At 39.6% G+C, this 16157-nt stretch overlaps 1 protein-coding gene across 1 annotated transcript in view; it reads right to left on the reverse strand.

The window, feature by feature from the left end:
• cacnb4a (calcium channel, voltage-dependent, beta 4a subunit) overlaps nucleotides 1-15095 on the reverse strand; it is a 44369-nt gene extending 29274 nt beyond the window's left edge. Inside the window, exons 1-4 of the mRNA XM_048599249.1 lie at nucleotides 15083-15095; nucleotides 14208-14326; nucleotides 3041-3099; nucleotides 2117-2226 (exon numbers count right to left, since the gene is read on the reverse strand). Coding sequence (XP_048455206.1) covers nucleotides 2117-2226; nucleotides 3041-3099; nucleotides 14208-14326; nucleotides 15083-15095 — 301 coding nt within the window. The remainder of the gene's footprint in view (nucleotides 1-2116; nucleotides 2227-3040; nucleotides 3100-14207; nucleotides 14327-15082) is intronic.
• Between the last annotated feature and the right edge of the window lie 1062 nt (nucleotides 15096-16157).

Below are 16157 nucleotides of genomic sequence, written 5' to 3' on the forward strand. Positions count from 1 at the left end.
CGGGCCTAGACCCTTCTTCAGAAAAGATTTCTGAAGAAGGGTCTAGGCCCGAAACGTCAGCCTTCCTGCTCCTCTGATGCTGCTTGGCCTGCTGTGTTTATTCAGCTCTACACCTTGTTATCTCAGATTCTCCAGCATCTGCAGTTCCTACTATCTCTGAATCACTGTATATCCTTACCTTCTTTGGGTACTTTTCCATATGGCCATCCTATTCCAAGGACTTCACAGGATACCCCACTCAAAAGTCAAAACTAAAGGCCTCCCTTTCTTACCCATAGCACTCTCTTAACCATAACAAAAAGTTTCAGAACTCTCCAACAAAACTGGAGCCTCTACTATTTACCTTCCTTGGTCATCACAAAACACTTTAAATGAACAAAAGTCCATTATTGTGCACAAACTCACTCAGCATTCAAAAACCTATTCAAGGAAACCACCATGGCTAAAGAAACACTTACAAGTTAATTACAAAACTTCAGACGCACAAAAATCTACCATTACTAATTCAAAAGACCAGAAACCCAAACTCCCAACAAATAAGATTAAAATTATACGTATAAATCCCACAGTTTACATCACACATTTCCCCAATGAAGAATGAAAATGAATCTTAAAGAGGCCTTTTTATTATTTATCAAAAGTCATCTTATCACTGAGTCTAATGATATACTAAAAGTAATTGCATGTTAACATTAATTATACACAATGTTACACAGCAATGATTTTTACAAAACTCATAGTCACTGGTATGTGCACTCTTAATAAAGCCTCTGTGATGACATTTTCTTTTCCATGCCCATGAATGATTTCCAAATTATGTGGCTGGACACACAAACTCCATCAAAACAATTGTAGGTTCTTGTCCCAAAATATTTCAAAGAAGATTGAAGGATTGTGGTCTGTACATATACTAGTTTCATCTATATAGTCTAAAGCTGTTGTGTATTTCACCAGCAGTATCTGATGTTTACAAGGTGGAATACTCTCTACTGGCCTGATGAGCACCGTTCCAACAACACTAAAGAAACTCAGTAGCATCCAGGACAAAGCAGCCCACATTATGTTTGAAATCCTACCCACTGCCTTCAACATTCACTCCCTTCACCACTGATGCCAAGTAACAGCAGTGTGTACCATCTATGAGATGCACTGCAGCAACGCAACAAGGCTTCCTAGATGAATTATAAACCCATGACCTTTGCTATTCTTGAAGGACAAGGGCAATATATGCACGGGAACACCACAACTTACGAGCTCCCTACCACGGCACACATCACATTGGCATGGAACTGTGCAGCCATTCCTTTACAGTCACTGGGTCAAAACCCTGAAGTTCCCTTCTAAAAATCACTGTGGGTGTACCTGTAAATACAGGTTGTGGTAATTCCAGAAGGCAGCTCAGCATCACCTGCTCAAGATTAGTCAGGGATATGCAATAAATGCTGGCCAAACTGAAAATGCCAACATTCTATGAACTAATCTAAATCATCTACCTGAAAAATATTTTCCTATAGACTCTCAACCCTGTTTACCTCAGCAAAATGCAACTCCAATTTTACGTTATGTGCTATATACAATGTATTGCTGAACATTTGATTCATATTACTCTGTCGGCACATTCAAATCCTATCCTGGGCATCCTTATAAATATTGAAGTGGTGGCAGGAAAAAGTAATAATTAAGAGAATGGGAATCAACAGCTTGGACAAACAAAAGAGGGCCGATCAGCAAAGCAAAATATTGCAAAGGCTGAAAATGTGAAATAGAAGTGGAAAATGCTAGAAATATTCAGCAGGCCTGACAGTATCTGTAGAGAGAGAAAAAGAGTTAATGTTTCAGGTCAATGACCATTCATTTGAACTGAAAGAGCCGAAAGTCAACTACCATCTTACTATCTCATGACGAATGCATTTTGTCACGCTTTATCGTTGAAAAGACCAACAGGAACGAAAGTTTTTTTTGTAAAAACGATATTCAGTAAAATTGAACAATTGTATTGTGTGAAAAACCTGCTTCATTACTTTATTGCCCAGTGAATTGAAAACAACACAGAAAGTGATTGATACAACCTTTAAAATTAACTTGCATACATAAATGGAGCAAATTGAGATCATACCTATACTGGACCGAGTGTTGGAACGCTCCATTATTGTCCTCTTACTGGGATTAGTTAGGACTGAACGCTTGGCCAAGGATATGTCAGCTGTCACCCGTGTAATTGATATCCTATAACAAAGAGCAAGCAAGCAATATTTGTTCAGTCAAGCAGTTTTGCTAATTGTGATCAATTATTGTCACAGGTATTTAATTTACCTGTCAGTTCTGTGACACAATAAGCACCTAGTTAGAAAGGCCTGAAGCAAACAACATTTCCACTCAAGTGTTCTGGCAAAAATCCCAATCTGAAATGTTAAATGCCTACAGATAGCAATGCATTTTTATTTCTAATTTCTAGTGGTCAGTTTTTCTTTCCATTGTTAATGGTAGGGTGTCTTTTCCCTAGGATGGAAGATTTCAAGACTAGAGGGCACATTTTAAAGGTGAGAGGAGAAAGATTTAAAAAAGATATATGAGGGGCAATTTTTTCTACACAGAGGGTGGTTTGAGTGTGGAATGAACTTCCTGAGGAACTGGTCGATGTGGGTACATTTACAATATTTAAAAGGCATTTGGATAAGTACATGATTAGGAAAGGTTTGGAGGGATTTGGGCCAGGGGCAGGCAGGTGGGACTAGTTTAGTTTGGGATTGTGTTCAGCATGGACTGGTTGGACCAAGGGGTCTGTTTCCGTGCTGCATGTCTCTATGGCTCTAAGTATTTTGTTTGTCAATTATTGTGGACTAAGAGTTTACTTGACAGTTGCCTGGAATTTTCTAAATGTGCAAATTTAAATTGGTTTTATAAAAGTAAATATATACACCTTTCTTGTAGACATTGGTCAGCATGATTTTAAAACCAGATTGTTGACCATACAGACACAGTCAAAAGGCAACAAGTCATAAAGGACAGGAAGAGAAACAAAGGAGAGGATTATGCTCACCTTCCATCAAACCGGTGCTTCAGGAAGTCAAAGAGAGCTTTCTGCATCATGTCTGTAACCTGAACAGCAGAAAAGGATGGGAAGAGAAGAACAGATATTGAGCAGAGACAGAAAAGAATTGTAAAAGATGCAAGTAAGTGCAGAGAATTCTTATAGACCTTTTCACCCTAACCTTAAAACATAACTAAAATGTTTGCAACACAAAGAAGAGCTCAAATAAAAATAGCAGTTCAGACATATTTTAGTCTGAATCTATAAATTAGATGAATCTTACTTTCAACTGATAGTTTGCACTTTGGGAGTCTTGCGGCTCAAGCAGTAGTTACTCTTATCTCAGAGCCAGAATACCCTAGGTTAGAGTCCCACTCTACAGGCTGGGGGCAGACTGCTGTTCACCCCGTAACCACAGAGTCAGTCAGAAAACATCCGAAGAAAATCACACTATTACACTGAGGGTGGCATGAACAAGGTGAAGGTGGCATTTGCGGCACTCAGTGGAAGAAGGTCATACCCTTCAGAGCTGCTAGCCAATCCAAGCAGTTGGCAGCCCTTGCAGTTCCGGCAGTGGCACACCGGTAGTGAGTACGGCTGGCACAAGTTGGCCAACCAGGAGGCTGGCCATGGATCCGGCACTGAGACAAATCAGAGGTATTGGGCAAGGAGGGAATCAGACAATTAGGGCGTGGTAATGGCGTGGCAGGTGGGGAAGGAGGTTAACCATTCTCTTGGGGTGACCCCTGATGTATGAAGAGCATCGCTCGAAAATGGTAACACCCCTCTTCCGAAAATGGTAACCAACTTCCTTCCTGGTGTTTTGACCGCAACATTTGTTTTAAAGAAAAAGGATAGCCTGCCCACGTCAAACTGTATCCTAATAAGTCACTGATGATTTCAGCTGTCAGTCATTCTCCATATTATCAGGGTGACCTTGGCAGTCGATGGGATGCTGGTGGGCTAGCCATCCACACACACACACACACACACACACACACACGTTAGGCTTGGACTATCCAGCCTCAAGAGTTGTGGACAAAGAAGAACCCAATCACTGGAACAGGCAAGCCGTATACATCAGTGCCAGTCTCAAGCCTCCAAAAAATGGGGAAGATCAGTAGTAGGAAGGGCATCCAGCAACACAACCATTAGCAAAATTAAAGAGAGAGAGATCGATAGATGAACTATCCTGCTTAGAGTACTTAATCTATTCAGCAGGCTAAAGATAGAATTTCTGCCATGGTGGCTGTTTATAGGCTTTGACGATTGGTCTGTGTTGGTGAAACAATAGGTACTACTCACCCAAATGGCTAGTGCTATAACTCATTTTAAAGCCATTTCTTCAAAACTCAATAAATAAGCATGCACATTATGTAATGTGTTCTATTTTTAAACTGAACTTTTTCTCCCTTGCTGTTCGCATGATCAATCTAATATTAAAACTGGGGATGGTCGTTTTAATTTACTCAGTCACGATTATGTATGTAAATACTCACTTTATGCAGTCAATAAAAGGATTTCCTCTGAAAGCACCAGATTAATCAGAGCATTCAAAAGGCACAATGTTGGTTTTGGTTTTGGTTTTCAGAAAATCAAATGTTTATACTTACACAGTATTTATAGAACAACCAGGCCATTCAGCCTATCAGGTGCATGCCAGTGGTTATGTTCAACATATCCCTCCTCCCATCACGCTTCAACCAACAACACAATCAATCCATACTTCTGTATTTCATTCTCCTTTATGTGCCTAAGTAGCACAAATGCCATTTGTCTCAGCCACTCGATGAACAACTAGTTCCACACTTTAACTACTCTCTAGGTAAACAGATTTCTTCTGAATACACGATTGGAGTTATTAGTGATTATATTAATGAGCTCTATTTTGTAAGATGCCTGTTTCAGCCAACTGGCTCCAATATCACTCCATTTATTATAATGGAGCATGGGTTGAGTACTATAAAATAAGGCACTGCCCTGACTGTGTTAATTGTATCAATTGAGGTTATTAATATACAACTGAACGGCATTGATTTTACATCATCAAATAACTATTCGAAAAGACAGTTATTGGTTCTTCTGGGCAGGTATGTAGGCATAATGTTTCACTTTGTCGATAAATTTCTTCCAGGTTAAAACTGTTCAGATTCCTTCCTTCACCAACTAGCTAATAAGATTAAAACAAAATTCTCTTACTCTTCCATTCAGCCAGTTGTGTATGTTTGTCACACTTGCTTGACCAGTGAATGGAGGTTAGTTTAGCAGGACCGTTTACATGAAAAGAACTATGGTGCACAGGATGTGTTCAATTTATGCTCTTGTTGATGTTGGCTTTGTTACCTGTTCTGTAAAGGTTAAAGCAGATCAAATAAATCACCACATAAATAATACAGGCCATCGGGAATGGTGGCATATGAAATAATGGTACAGGATTTATGGGGATATAAAAGGAACATAGGGATAGAGTGGGAATACGGAGTTGAGGTTAAAGTTGAGTCATTGAATTTTGGGAGTGGGTTCGAAGGGCTCAATGACTTAGTCCAATTCCCATTTCTTATGTTCCTAACTATTACCAGCCAAGGTTTTAATTTACAGCTCAAAGTGGTAATCTCACACAGAGATATAAATTAACTCTGTTGTGTGATATTAAATGTTCCAAAAGCATGTTAAGTTCAGCTTGAAATGAGCTGTAACAAATACAAAATAGTCAGGTCACGTTATTGTGTTAAAAGTCAATGAGATGTGTAAAGCAGTAAAAGGGTCAATGTGCCCCTAAGGCACATTTACAAATGAGTTTTGTTACAACTGTCACTTACAATTACCACTGAGCTATGAATCAGATTAATATCCCAAAATCATCCAAACGAGGATCTCTACACACAAACATACATTTGGTGCCCTTTGGCTCGGTTCAGACTATTCTGGGTTCTAAGATGTCTGTGGTTTGTTTTAAATAAGAGCAGATAAAGATGTATTTAATAGGAATCTATCCAAGCAGATGAGGAAAAGAAAATAGCTGATTACAATGGTAGATTTAGATAATAAAAAGTGATAGATTTAGATAATAAAAGATGAGAAGAAGCTTCAGTAGAACATAAATACCGACATAGATTAATTGGGCAAAAATCGACTAATCTATACAATGTGTTTTATGTAATAGTTTTTAATATGTAGATTATTATTTCTCACAGGATGTGTACTCCTATTGGAGGACCATACGTAGCAATACTCCAGCTTATTTTCTTACAGCAATGGGCACAAATACCATGATAGAATTCTGATTTTTAACTTTGTTTCTTCTTTTTCTGACCTAAGATTGTACTGCGTATTGCTGTAATGTAACTTTTGTTTCTTCATCTCTCTATTCTGTAACTAAGGATTGTACCTCGGTACTCTGTACCTAAGATGGCACCATGTGTTGGTGACATTGTTACATTGTAACTAATCTTGTAACTGAAGAAGTTGTACCCAAGATGGCGCAGCAAGTGGCAAGATATATACTTTTCACTGTACTCATCAGAGTACATGTGACGATAAAGCTAATTCAATTCATTTACCTGTTCTTGAGTCAGGCCATAACTGTAATTGAAATGGAAATTTCATTTAACGGAAAAGAGAAACTGATCTTTCAGGATTCCTAGCAAACTAAAACAGAAACAGAAACTTAAGGTTTCTGGGGAAACGTAGCTGAAACCTGATAAACAAACACAAAGCTATTAAAGTTTGTATTCCAGCTATACACTACGGGCAGGCTAAAAAATATGGAGGCTGCATCCAAAAGTTGGGACTAGACAAATAGACATTTGCTGCAGCTGTTTCTGTTACTCGAATGTAACATTACTGGATTCACACTATCAAAATAGACATGATAAGAGCTGAGCAAATTCTGCAGCTGTGTTTTCTTGGGAATACGGCACTCATGAAACCTGGTTCAGTTCGGTAATATAAAACAAAGAACTATGGATGCTGGAGGTCTAAACCAAACAAAAATGGCTGGAGAAGCTCAGCAGGTCTGAGTTCTGAAGAAGTGTTGCTGGACTTGAAACATTCACTCTGTTCTCTACAGCTGCTGCCAAACCTGCTGAGTTTCTCCAACGATTTATGTTTGTGTTTGTTTTGTGTCAGTTAGGTACTGCTGTCGCCTGGGGATCGGGCTAAATCCTCAAAGAAAATAAGCTGGCCTTCTACCAGAGAAAGTTCAGAGCTTTGAAGCATTTTGTAGCTCAAATTAGTGCCGTGTGTGCACTGGGCTGTCTGGTAATCTGTAGATTCATCTTTGGTGCATCTGCAACTGAATATATAGTTTAGAGTTTATATTGATCATAATTCACAGTTAATTTATGTCTGGTTTGTTTCAATTGTTGAAGTGTTTGTTATAAAAAATGAACTACTATTTACTGACTTTCACCTTGGATTAAAAAGAGGTTCTTATGGTTTGTGGTTCTCCAGCTGCAGGGATTGTAATAATTCATGAATGATTGGTTTATTCCACAGTGATAACTGAGAATATCATTTCCTCTCATCCAAACAGCTTTTCAGGACATCTTTTCTCACCAAAAAGCAAAAGCTCTGAAAAGTAGAGAATATCTATGTTGGTGCTTCCTGTATTCTTATGGAGTGCATATTCACAGCTTGAAGTTTGGAAGATCATTACAAATAGAAAATTATGTGCTGGTACCAGATGTATTTAATAGGAATCCAGAACCAGAACTCAACATGTGCTTCTAGCATGTTTTGAGTGCTCTGAAGTGGAAAATATTTAGTTTAATCCATTCATTAGTTGACACTTGAATGATGGTCAAGAGAGAAGGATCTCTCTGACGCTATGACTGAGGAAATGGTAAGCCCCAAGTACCCTTCGTTAGCCTTATTATATGTGCAGAGGAACAAAATAGTCCTCTTTCTCTTTTCTTACATCACTATAGATTGGCCATTATTAGCATTAACAGGAGGACAATCAGTCATTGTAGATAATTGTGATGCTGGACACATGGCAATCAAGAGAAGCCATTAATAAATGAATTTGTACTATTTTAATTCTGAGGGTTTGAAATTTGGGTGAGGGAGGAACCGTAAACCTTGGCAATCTGAGGCCATTTATTGCTTATTCATATCGGTTTTAACGATGCTTAGCTATCTACAGCAGATGTCTCATGTTGAAAAACTGGTGCATCATTTGAATGAACTACTTCAGATAAAAATGAATATCACTGAATATCTGCTGTATTCAGAGAGTTGTGACCTATTTAGGATTGCAGTTCAAAGCGGCTCATGTCACAGGCTTATGAGCATGGCAGATCATCTCCCCTCATTTCTAACTCAAATGAAACGTATGGTCCCCCGGACTTTACAGAAGTGGTATTCAGCTCAATATTATTGCTTATTAGATTATAGGTCACATTAGGAGGAAAATACATTGCATTAACATCCACTCTGACAGGTACTCTTTTAGTCTGATAGTTACCACATTAGATTCTAATGTTTGGGTTCCCCTGAGTTTTGCATGGAGCCAATTCACTGAGTCCCACAGAATTAATGTAATCAGCAGCAAACCTGTGCAGAAATGTTACTGCACCCGTCAGGCACAGGTGAGACTTGAACCCAGGTCCCCTGGTTTAGGGATAGGCACGCTACCACTGCAACACAACAGCCTACAACTCTGTTATATGCTGTGTCAGATGATATCACAGGAAGTTACAACAATTAGCAGTAAAGGGTTAATTTAAATTTTGGACCTTGGTGTTAAATGGGAGATATTGATCATGCCAAAATTTTTAATTGAATATAAACCCACTGAAATTCCTAAATGTTATGATTTGAGGTACTGGGAGGTAGCTAGATGGATTTTCCTTCTAAAGTAAAATGGTAGATCCAGGCACAGTTACAACATTTAAAATTGGACAGGTACATGAATAAGAAAGGGTTAGAGGGAAATGGACCAAACGCAGGCAGATGGAACTAGTTTAGCTTGGGAAACCTGGTCGGCATAAAATTGTAATGCTGGACACATGGCAATTAAGAGAAGACATTAATAAATAAATTTGCATACTAGAAAGGTCTGTTTCCATGCTGTATGACTCAATGACACCTAACTAGGGATCACATGAAGTAACATAAATGGGTGTGTCAGCTCATAAGAGCCAAAGGTTTGCTTTTCATGTGCTGTTCTGAAATTAAAAGTTAATTAATAAGCATTTTAGATGGTACACTATCTGAATTGGAGGGACACAAAAGATTAATCCTTAAATTACTGTTCAACTTAAAACCTTCAGAACTAACTTCTCACTCCATCCATATTAAAGCAAATTTATAGGATCAAATATTTTACTTTGTAATTATCACAGGAAAAAATAATCAGTTCCCATTATTGTGGTAAATCCAAGGGCCCACGGAGTGTCAAATCAAATAAGAATCTATATTTTATCCCTCAAGATGTAACTTTATCTCGGTTTTGTAAAATGGATTTCCACCTGCAACTCCCTGTAGCTTGGAATTCAAAGCCAGGTTACTTGAATGCCCTCATACTCCTTTGAAAAAGTAATAAGTTGTAATTTATTGCTAGCAGAAATGTCAAAATGTGGCCCTAGGGGGTCCCTGAGAGCTGGACAGCCATCCTGCAAAAGCCAGGCAGCTCAGCTCTAGTTTTGCACCAATTTTTTCCTTTACGTAAATGATTTGGATGTGAACATAGGAGGTATGGTTAGTAAGTTTGCAGATGACACCAGAATTGGTGGTGCAGTGGACAACCAAAAAGGCAGAAAATACTGACTGGTTTTTCTCATGTCCACAGTAAATGATCTTGCACTTCCACTGGTTACACTCATCCAGCATGGTTGTGGCCACTGAACCCAAAGTTCCTCGGATTCCTTGGTATACCTTTGCAACTTATAAATGTATAAACCTGGATATCTGTGTTTTAAAAACCAAAGTATGTGTTAATTCTGTAATTACTATTTCAATTCAGTTATTCAGTATCCATCGAAATGGCAAAACCTAGCAATTTGTATTCTATTGTAAAACTATACCTGATCAAAAATTTGTACAATTGCTTGTTTAAAAAGATTTGTGTGCCCCTTCATCAAAAATTATTTAACAAGGAAAATACATATTCCAAAATGTAACAAGTTGTTTAATCTGCTTACACCATATGACAAAGTGCATGAATAATCATGATTCAAACATTTAGCTTCATTTTGCTCCTGGGAGCTGAAACTCCAATGGGCTTTGAGTCACCTTAGGGATAAGCTTATAGCTTAAAAAAAGTTCCAGTAAAAATAGTTTCAAAAGAAAAGATATGCCATCGTGATCTATGATCATGTTGTCAGCTTTTAGCTTCAACAAGGTATTTGTATCTAATAAGGCATTAGATATGTTAGCTCCAGTAACATAACAATTAGAAGTGGGTAACACAGCACTTAAAGATTCAAAGGATATATATTACAGCTCCTAGTATACATACATATATTACAAACGCAGGGGCTTCTGCCTTTGGGCTAATGCTAATCTGTTCAGTTACACACAGTAGCTTCCAACAGAATGTCTTGCTTCAAGACCCCAGTTCAGGTGTAGATGGACACCTTTACATCCTCAGGTCACAAGTTATTGTAGAGATTGTAAAAACGTCAGCCAGGTGGATCTCACAGAATGAGTTCCCTGATTGGGGTTGTTGGAACCGGTCCAATAAGGGAGCCTTGGCTGGCAGATAAGAACAGGAGTGTCAAGCATTCTCATCACTCAGAGCTGGCGCAGTGTCAAGGACTCCCCCCATGCAAATAAAGTGTGACTTGGTGATGGGACACCAGTCTCTGTGGAGTTATTTCAGTTATCATCATAGAATCCCGACAGTGTGGAAACAGGCCCTTCAGCCCAACAAGGCCCACACCAACTCTCAGAGCATCCCACCCATACCCATCCCTCTAACAACCCACCTAATTTACACATCCCTGAACATTATGGGCAATTTAGCATGGCCAATCCACCTGGCCTGCACATCTTTGAACTGTGGGAGGAAACCAGAGCACCTGGAGGAAATCCAAGCAGACACAGGGAGAATGTACAAGCTCCACATTGACAGTTGCCCGAGGGTAGAATTGAACCCAGGTCCCTGGTGCTGTGAGGCAGCAGGGCTAACCACTGAGCCACCATGCTGCCTCAAAGCAAACCAGTCAGAAGTGCTATCACCACATTGAATTAATACAGTAGGCCAGACCAGGTCAGGATAGCAGTTAATGAACCAGATGAGCTTTCCCCCCCAACAATCAGCAATAGATTCACGGTCATCATTAGACTGTTAATTCCAGATATTTACTGAATTCAAATTATACCATCTGCCATGGCGGGATTCGAACCCAGGTCCCCAGAATTTTATCTGGGTCATCTGGATAAACAATCCAGTGATAATACCACTAGGCCATCACCCTCCCAGTAATTGTGACGATGCTATGGCTTTAAGAGGTATGCTTTGTCCTGGTTTCATACAGAAAGGGAGCTTAGGTGATAGGTGCCAGCAATCTATGAGAAGATAAACAACTTGTGAAGCCTTGGGTGATTTTTGTAAAAGCTAGAACAATAAAAGCAGCCTGAATGGGTGTGGTCAAGCTCCCATCTTCAGAACCAGGAGTTTTTAGATTTTAGTTTTCAGCAGAAGTTGCTGTTGGGGTCTTGAAGAAATGGAACCCATTTTTCCCTCTCCCGATTACAACCAGAAGCTGGGGGCTCTCTTACTAGGCTGCTGGATTACATGTGAGACAAGATCTGTTTTCTGAATTTTCCTTTTGCCACGTGTGTGTTTATGGGATGTTATTATATTGGAACAGTTAATTAGTAATAGTTACTGTAACTATTATTTTGTTAAGTTTTCCAATAGAGGTATTTTGTTCTAAATCCTTCTTTCTTTTGTTGTATTTTAACTATAGTGTATGAATAAATTGTGTTTTGTTTAACATCAAGTAGTTTGATCAATCGAATTGCACCTGGGCCACAGCATTTGACATTTACCTTTAAAATAAGAAAAAGCTAGGGTGTAGACTACTCAGTATTTTGAGTGTGTCTGGTCTGGACCATAACAGTATGCAATGTTATGAGGTATTAGATGACAGAAACTAAAACCGAAAATGTTATGTTTACCATATAGAACAAATCAACAGTCTGTGAAAATTAAATGATGTACTGCAATCTCAATTGTTGTTTTGTTTCAGGTGTTATACAACTTCACAACTAATTTGGAATTAGTAGTTTAGCCCAATCTGAAGTTATTGTGATGTTTCCCACCAATTTGGAGATAATAAAGATGCAGCAAAATTCTGCATAACCCAAAGGAACAAGTGCTCACTATTTTTCATGAGCATTGCTGTGTCAGATATTTTGTCAATAAGAACAGAAAGAACTGCGGATGATGTAAATCCGAAACATAAACAAAAGTTGCTGGAAAAGCTCAGCAGGTCTGGCAACATTTGTGAAGAGAAATTAAAGTTAATGTTTCGGGTCTAGTGACCCATCCTCAGAACATAAGGGTCACTAGTCCCGAAATGTTAACTCTGATTCCTCTCCACAATGCTGCCAGACCTGCTGAGCTTTTCCAGCAATTTCTGGTTTTGTTTCTGATGTTGTAGATAAGGTCAGCTAAAACACTGCAGAAACTGAACCCACCAGTGGTTTTGGGTTGTTGATTGACAAAATATCTTCGTGAATCCAAAGAAATAGTCAGACATTTTCAGGTGGGAGAAAATACAGAAATTAAGTTAAACACACTATGGGCAGTTTCACTGAGCAACCAAAACATAATAGCCCTGAATTAGATGAAGATCACAAGAGATTTGTGAGTAAATCAGATATACACAGTTTAAACTGACTGCCAGGTTCAGGTCCATCTGAACCAGGCATGATGGCTCAGTGGTTAGCACTGCTGACTCTCAACACCAGGGACCCAGGTTTGATTTCAGCCTTGGATGACTGTGTGGAGTTTGCACATCCTCTCCATCTCTGTGTGGATTTGCTCTCGTTTCTTCCCCCCAAAGACGTGTAGACTTGGTGGATTAGCCATGGTAAATGTGGGATTATGGTTTAGGTAGGTCTGTGTGGGATACTCTTCAGAGAGTCAGTGCAAATTTGATGGGCTGAATAGTCTCTTTCCACACTGTAGGGATTGTATGATTCCACTATCCAGTCACAGCATGAATGCCTCAATTAAAAATTTGTGGTAGCGGTTCACAGCTATGTGGAAAAAAAAGAGAACTAGGAGCGGGCAATTCAGCGACTCTATAGCCTGGTCCACCATTCCATACAATAGTGGCTGAATGCATCTTGGCCTGAACTTAGTATTCCTATCTGCTCTCCATAACCCTTTAATCTTACCACTTAAAAATGTCTATCTCCTCCTTAAGTTTCCCCAATGTCCCAGCATGCACCACACTCTGGGGTGGTGAATTCCATAGATTCACAACACTTTGAGAGAAGTAATTTCTCCTCATCTCTGTTTTAAATCTGCTATCCCTTATCTGAAAATTATGATCTCTCATTGTAGATCACCCACAAGAGAAACATCCACTTTATGTCTACTTTGCCAATCTCCTTAATTAGATTTCCTCCTCCTTCTAAACTCCAGAGAGTACAGGCCTAAACTGCTCAATCCCTCTTCATAAGACATATCCTATATCTCTGGAATCAATCCACTGAACTGCCTCCAATACGACTACATCCTTCTTCAAGTAAGGGAACTGTTTGCAATACTCCCGGTATGGTCTCACTCATGCCTTGTGTAGTTGCAGCATCACTACCTAAATTTAATACTCTTTCTTTAGCAATAAATGCCAACATTCTTTATTTCCTGCTGTACCTGCATTCTTGTTTTTTTGAGGTTCATGTAGGAGGACACCCAGATCCTTCTGCACAAAAGCACTCTGAACTTTCTCTCCATTTAGATAATGAGTTGCCTTTTTATTCCTTGACTAAAATGGATAACCTCACACTTATCTACATTAAACTTCATCTTCCAAATTTTGGCCTATTCACCCAACCTATCCAAATCCATTTATTTCTCATTGCAACTTACTTTCCCACCTATTTTAGTGTCATCTTCAAATTTGCAAATAGAGCTTCACTCATAAATTATCAATTGCCCCACTTTCTTTTCATCATGACTGATGACAGATTATAATCCAGCAGTATTCCTTACCTCATAACCTTTCAACGATGGGCCCACCAACACAACAGGTCTCATGGACGGTACCACATCATAAGGCGGAATGTGCTCAGTCTGTGTTAATTTAAAAACAGTAATGATGCATGAGAATACTTGTTAAATTATAATGGTTAAAACAAGCTAATATCTGATTTAAGTGGCAATGATACTTTAGTGCATTGCATTGCAAGTGCATCCTCCTGTTTTTTAATCTTCCTCCTGTGTTTGCATCTTTCTGTTCCTCACAACATTAATAGATCTTGTTAAGAAACTCACCTTCCAAAGTAATTCCTCTGTGGAATGTGATGGACCAATTTCTTGATGTCCTGCAGAGTTTCATGATGGAATACATTCACTGGGCTAACCTGAGTACCATATAGATTGAATGGCTCCTTTGATCCATAGTAATACCCTCTAAATTATTACTCAGGAAATTCCACCAGGAGGTGATGCGAGATTATGTTACAAAGATACCTGCGATGGGAGTCCCCCTTAAGATTAGTGGAAAATAGTACTATGTGCGCGTTGGAACTCTTTCACATTGTTAGATGCAGCATTGAGTGATACTATCAGGTTTATTTGTGCACAGCAGTCAGAGGAGTAATCCTTAAGTAGACCACCAGGGACTGCCACTCGAAAGGCAGATTTCAAAGATTTTTTTTTTCACTTGCCTTAACTGGAGTTAAGAAAGGAAGAACTGCTGTACCCAGAGCCACATTGAGACTGCCTACTTCTCTTCCAGGTTAACCTGAGGTGATAGGCAATTGTCCAAGCCAGGCAAAGCCAGTCCACTGACACAGCTGGCAAGCTGTTGGTGCAGCCATGGGAATATCCACAGTTCCCAGCAGTGATATGCTAATGAGACTAACTTGAATGAGCCATTATTAGGCACATGCAACATTAGCTACACTGGGGTCATGCCAGACACAATCCAATAGCTACATCAAAATGCTTTCTCTTAACTATCATCTAGAATAAATAGTGAAATAAGTCGGGAATAAAAAAGATATTACATTGATCTGCAATTTATTTTCTTATCATTTTAGTCTGCTAATTTAGGTAAGACTTTTGATTTATGTAACTAATAGTTATAAATAGATAGCTTCACTGAATGTCAAAAGGACTGTTAGCTGGTAATTGCTGACCAGTTAAACATAACTAGAGATTAAAACATAGGTTTAGAGGTTTATAAATCCTGGAGCTTCCTCTCTAACAACATTCTGGGTACATCTCCACCACACAGCCTGCACCTTTCTCATGCCCCATTCCTCAGACGACATGTCCATCCTGGGCCTCCTACAGTGCCACAACGATACCACCCGAAGGTTGCAGGAACAGCAACTCATATTCCGCTTGGGAACCCTGCAGCCCAATGGTATCAATGTGGATTTCACAAGTTTCAAAATCTCCCCTCCCCTACCGCTTCCCAAAACCAGTCCAGCTCGTCCCTGCCTCCCTAACCTGTTCTTCCTCCCACCTATCCCCTCCTCCTACCTCAAGCCGCACCTCTATCTCCTACCGACCAACCTCATCCCGCCCCCTTGACCTGTCCGTCCTCCCTGGACTGACCTATCCCCTTCCTAACTCCCCACCTACACTCACCTTTACTGGCCCCATCCCCGCCTCTTCGACCTGTTTGTTTCCTCTCCTTCTATCCACCTCCCACTCTCTCCCTATTTATTTCAGAACCCCCTTCCCCTCCCCCTTTTCTGATGAAGGGTCTAGGCCCGAAACGTCAGCCTCTCTGCTCCTATGATGCTGCTTGGCCTGCTGTGTTCATCCAGCCCTGCACCTTGTTGTCTCACCTTTCTCATGCCCTTTTTTACAGTCAAGTAGAGATGGGTAACAAATGCTAGTCTAGAAACCAGTGACACCCATATCCCATGAAGGAGTAAATAATACAAAAATGAATGGAAGGAACTCAGGTAGGAATATGTTTTTACT

This window comes from Rhincodon typus, chromosome 7 (genome assembly GCF_021869965.1).
Source record: "Rhincodon typus isolate 14 chromosome 7, sRhiTyp1.1, whole genome shotgun sequence".
NCBI lineage: Eukaryota > Metazoa > Chordata > Chondrichthyes > Orectolobiformes > Rhincodontidae > Rhincodon > Rhincodon typus.